This window comes from Vespa crabro, chromosome 14 (genome assembly GCF_910589235.1).
Source record: "Vespa crabro chromosome 14, iyVesCrab1.2, whole genome shotgun sequence".
Lineage (NCBI taxonomy): Eukaryota > Metazoa > Arthropoda > Insecta > Hymenoptera > Vespidae > Vespa > Vespa crabro.
The window spans coordinates 2,936,643-2,941,642 of NC_060968.1; the positions used below are offsets into that span (position 1 = coordinate 2,936,643).

The window sequence follows — 5,000 nt, forward strand, 5'->3', positions numbered from 1 at the left end:
GACGACGACGACGACGACGACGACGACGACGACACATTCGTACCTTCGACACACGTATGTATCCACCACGTGCGGAAACTCAGTCAACTCAAGAAGACGCGTTTTTCAGTCTTCTTGACTGTCTATAGCCTTATTCATAACATTTGTATATTCTCTTTTCTCATATTATTTTTCAAATTTCTATCGCACATATATATATATATATATATATATATATAGAGAGAGAGAGAGAGAGAGAGAAAGAGCGAGAGAGAGAAAGAAAGAGAGAGAGAGAGAGAGAGAGAGAGATCTATTTATTTACTCTATTTGTTTACTCATATATCATGCAATATCTCAATCGTAATAACTTGTTATTATTTTGTGAATGCCTTGATTTACTTTTATAAAAGGATTATAGAACGAGTATTAAAAATGAAATTTTTGTTTTCTTTTTTATTTTATTTTATTTTATTCCTTTTTCTTCGCGTATAATTTCATTTACTTTCGATTTGTTTGATTCGTTTTTTAGACGATCAATAGAATCGACGATCGTAGAGAGAGAGAGAGAGAGAGAGGGAGGGAAGGGGGCGGGGCAAATTTTTTCACGTCGTGAATTTTTTCCTTTTGTTTTTTTTCTTTTTTTTGTTGTTTTCTTTTTTTTTTTTTTTTTCTTTTTTTCTTCTTCTTCTTTCGATCAATCAAAAAGAAACATAATAACATTCAATTAGATTTGTTTATTTATCAATTGAAATTATTTTCCTATCGAAGACTTTTATTTTCTTTTCTTTTTTCTTTATACATCAAACGAATACGAAAGTTAGCAAGAACAGAGCTAAAATCTGCTACCATGGAAAAATAAAAGAGTATTCCACTTTAAGGTACGTTTAACTGGCAAGTGAAAGTAACACGAACCTGTAATTTACAACGTTGCGGAACCACAGCAGCTTCGACGGCTACTTCCTCTCTCTTTTCTCTTCTTCCTTTTCCCTTTTTCTTTTACTTTTACTTTTTCTTCTTATTCTTATTCTTATTCTTTCTCTTTCTCTTTCTCTTCTTCATGTTCTTTTTCTCGTGGTAGCTAAATCAATGAAGAAAACGAAGACAGAATATACGTTAATTAATTCGCCGTTTGCACTGGCGACCGTCGACGTACTTTCGTAAGAAACTTTTTAATTCGTTTGTCGTCGACGAAGAAGGAAGCTTTGTCAAAGGTTACTGGAAAAGTGAATTGCTTTGAAAACTTAGAATAATTTGCTCGTGTAATCGTGTAATCGAGCGGACAATTTTCGAAACTTTGCGTCCATTGTCCTTTTCTTTTTTGTTACTTTTTTTTTCCCCCCTCTTTCATTTCTTGTTTTCTTTTTTTCTTTTTTTCTCTTTTCTTTTTCTCTCTCTCTCTCTCTCTCTCTATCTCTCTCTCTCTCTCTCTCTCTCCCTCTAATTATCAGTCGTTACGTATGAAATTACGTTATTTTCTTTTTCCCCGTCGTTACATTGGCAAATGATCAAAAAGAAATTTTACACGCAAAGGAGAAGAAAAGTTTTGAAGAAGAAGAAGAGGAAGAAGAAAAAAAAAAAAGAAAAGAAAAAAGAGAAAAAAGATAGAAGGAAAAAAAAAATGAAAAAGAAGAGGAAGAAAAAAGATATAATTGAAGAAGAATAATTAATGAATATTAAATAACTAGAACGTGCATTTAATTTAAATGTACAATTATTTCTTTATTTTTATATAATTAATCCTATATCAAAAATAAGAACGGGAATCATGTGACGTATTGTTATCTTATAAGAGAAAATTCTCTTTGGAATAATCATTGAAATTCTTTCGAGTTAAAGGAAACGATGAGAAGTGTGAAAAAGGGGTATAAAAAAAAAAAAGAAAGAAGAAGAAAAAAAAAAGAAAAAAAAAAAAGGGACGATAGAGAAAGACAACGGAGAATGTTGAAGCTTAACCAAATCTTTGCAGTGTTTGTATATATGTATTGCATAGAGGAGCTTTGTTTTCGTACGAAGCTTTTCCGTATAAGCGGATCTTTTTCTTTCTCTTTTTTTACGAACAGACATACACACACACACACACACACACATACACACACACACACACGCATACAAAAGAACACGTACGTACGTACGTACGTACATACGCATGCAGATATATATTCGCGTACAAACAAAAGCGAACGAACTCAAAATAAGATAATGGAAAAATAAGAAAGTAGAAATATGAAATTCGAGATGTGTTCGTGTCGAAGTGTAAAAAAGAAAAAGGAAAAAATGGGGAGTGAAGTTGGGGGTGAAGTTGAGCGAAGGGGAGAGTGGGGAGAGTAGGGGAGTAGGGGGTTAGCGTCAAGAAAAAAAAAAAGTTTGTGGATGACTTTTTATTTGAGCGAATTATTAACAAGATTAAGTGTACAATTTTAATTTAATTGTAAAAATTATAGTTCGACGTTGTCGATAAATTTCTAGAGAGAGAGAGAGAGAGAGAGAGAGAGAGAGAGAGAGAGAGAGAGAGAGAGAGAGAGAGAGAGAGAGAGAGAGAGAGAGAGAGAGAGAGAGAGAGGGGAAGTGAGAGTGAGACAATGATGACGGACGAGCGAAGGGTAGCTTGACAACGCGCGTTCGCCCTGTTGACGGGTCATTATGTTCTAACGTGATTATGTCAGTCAAGTGTCGTCAGGATAGATAACGATTAGTCAAGATAACCGTAGGCTCGCAATGCCTCTGTTAATCTACGATCATCTTGTGTAATCTCACAATTCCTGACTCTTATTACGTTCTTATTGCATAACAAATTATACATTACCTTTTCGAAATTAATTTAATGAGAATTAATTTCGTTTGATAGAGATATCATCTCCTGTTCAATGGCGATGATAAATAATTAATATCGATAAATAATAAATAATAACGTAGAATGTATTAAGGATGAAATTTCAATTTTATTAATTATTAATTGATTGGTTCGCTTTCTTTTATTCATTTTTCTTTTTCTTTTCTTTTTTCGTTTTTTCTTTTTCATTTTTTGTTTTTTCTTTTTGTTTTTTTTTGTTTTCTTTTTCTTTTCTTCTTTTTTTCTATTTAATTTCTTCGTAATAAGAACGTAAAACCATTCGTTCTCGATACGTGTAATAAAATTTATATGATATTATATGTAACGAATAAAAAGGAGACAAAAATAGAGAAAGAAGAAAATAGATTTTCCAATGAGGAGAACGATATATCCAATCTACCTACCTACTTATCTACTGCAGCAGCTTTTAATCGGAGCGAAGGAAAGGGTGCTAATTTTTTTACAACTCCACGGGGAAAGAAAGCTTCTTTTAACACAGAGAAAAAAAGAGAAAGAGAGAGAGAAAGAGAGAGAGAGAGAGAGAGAGAGAGAGAAAGAGAGGGAGCTTTAAAATGTGCTTTAACGAACGCCAGTGCAAAATCTTTACTTTCCTCTTCTTGAAGCAACGTAGAAAGAAAGAGAGAGAAGGATAGAGAAATTGAGAGAGAGAGAGAGAGAGAGTCGATGGGAAACTAAAAATTTTCGTCGTCGAGTAGAATACCAGTGTGTGGCCCTCTTCCCTTTACTTCCCTTTACTTCCCTTTACTTCCCTTTTCACGATGTTGCTCGCTTTCTTTTTTCTTCTCTCGGGAAAACGAGCGTTTTCTCTCCCTCTCTCTCTCTCTCTCTCTCTTCTTCTCTCTTTTCTCTTTCTCTCTTTCTTTCTCTCTCTTCTTTTCTCTCTCTCTCTCTCTCTCTCTCTTCTCTGCTCTCGCTTTTGTTTCAAGGATAAAGGAACGATCCCCGTACGTTTTGAGTCTGACGACCTGGCCGATGTAATTGCCCGTCCCCATCCCAAAGATCATAAAATTTAAAAGTGACTGGCCGACTCAAAGAACAACGTTACATGACTTTCGTGTGAATACGTTCTTCTTTCTATGAGAAAAATAAACAAAAAGAATGGGGGAAGAAAAAAAGAAAAAAAATATACATATATATGTATATATATATAGAAAAATAAAAAGAGATGTTTTTTCTTCTTTTCTTTCTTTTTTTTTTTTTTTTTTTTTTTTTTGTTCCTTCTTTTTTCCTTTTTCTCTCTGTTCGTCAAGGGAGGAAAAAAAAAAACAAAGAATTAAAATAAAAACGAAAGAACATAAAACCCCATAGAACTGAACCCGTTCCTCTCTCTCATTAGAGTAACAAAGTCTCGGTATAGGGTGCTTTCAAAAAAATTGTCCTCTCATTATTATTTATTTTTATTTATTTCCGTGGTTCTTTTCTTTTTCTTTTTTTTTCTTTTCTTTTTTCTATGCTTTTCTTTTTCTTTTCATTCCTTTTTTCTTTATATTGTCCAGGATACACTCCCATCGCTCTTAGAGAAATTCAGGCGAATTGCTTTCTAGAACCTGCGTCATATAAGTAGTAATATATATGCAGATGAAGGGCGGTTTCACCCTTGTATGCAGCTCTATTATTAAGTAGTATAAAAAAGAGAAAGAGAAAGGAAGAGAGTAAAAAAGAAAGAGAGAAAGAGAGAGAGAGAGAGAGAGAGAGTAGTTGTAGGTAGTGTATGTATTTTCTCTCGGTAACTCATTTTCGAATCACTTTGCGTGATGCAAACTCGACTCTGCAGAGAACTTTTCTCTCTCTCTCTTTCTCTCTCTCTCTCTCTCTCTATATATATATATATATATATATTTTTAATATTTTGAAAGATGAAATTTATATTTTATTCGTACATTTTCATTATTCATTATCCAATTGGGATCAATTAACAAAGATTTTAATTGTTCTCTTATCCTGTTTTTTTTTCTTTTTTTCAGGATTATTCGAGACGAGTGGATTGCTAATACCTGGAACGATGTGCGACCACGAGTTTGTCAGTTCGCAATTAACGCCTCAATACGGACGATTTTATTCGCCACGTTATCCCTCCTCTTATCCGAAGAACATTCGATGCTCATATCTCTTTCGAGCGAGGTAAATGATCCATCTTAATCCGCTCATCATTCACTCTGAGATATAATCC

At 33.5% G+C, this 5,000-nt stretch overlaps 1 protein-coding gene across 2 annotated transcripts in view; it reads left to right on the forward strand.

Moving 5' to 3' along the window:
- LOC124429092 (suppressor of lurcher protein 1) overlaps positions 1–5,000 on the forward strand; it is a 348,287-nt gene that overhangs the window by 164,688 nt on the left and 178,599 nt on the right. For both annotated transcript variants that reach the window (XM_046973920.1, XM_046973919.1), the window contains exon 6: positions 4,795–4,951. In XM_046973920.1, the coding sequence (XP_046829876.1) occupies positions 4,795–4,951 (157 nt within the window). The remainder of the gene's footprint in view (positions 1–4,794; positions 4,952–5,000) is intronic.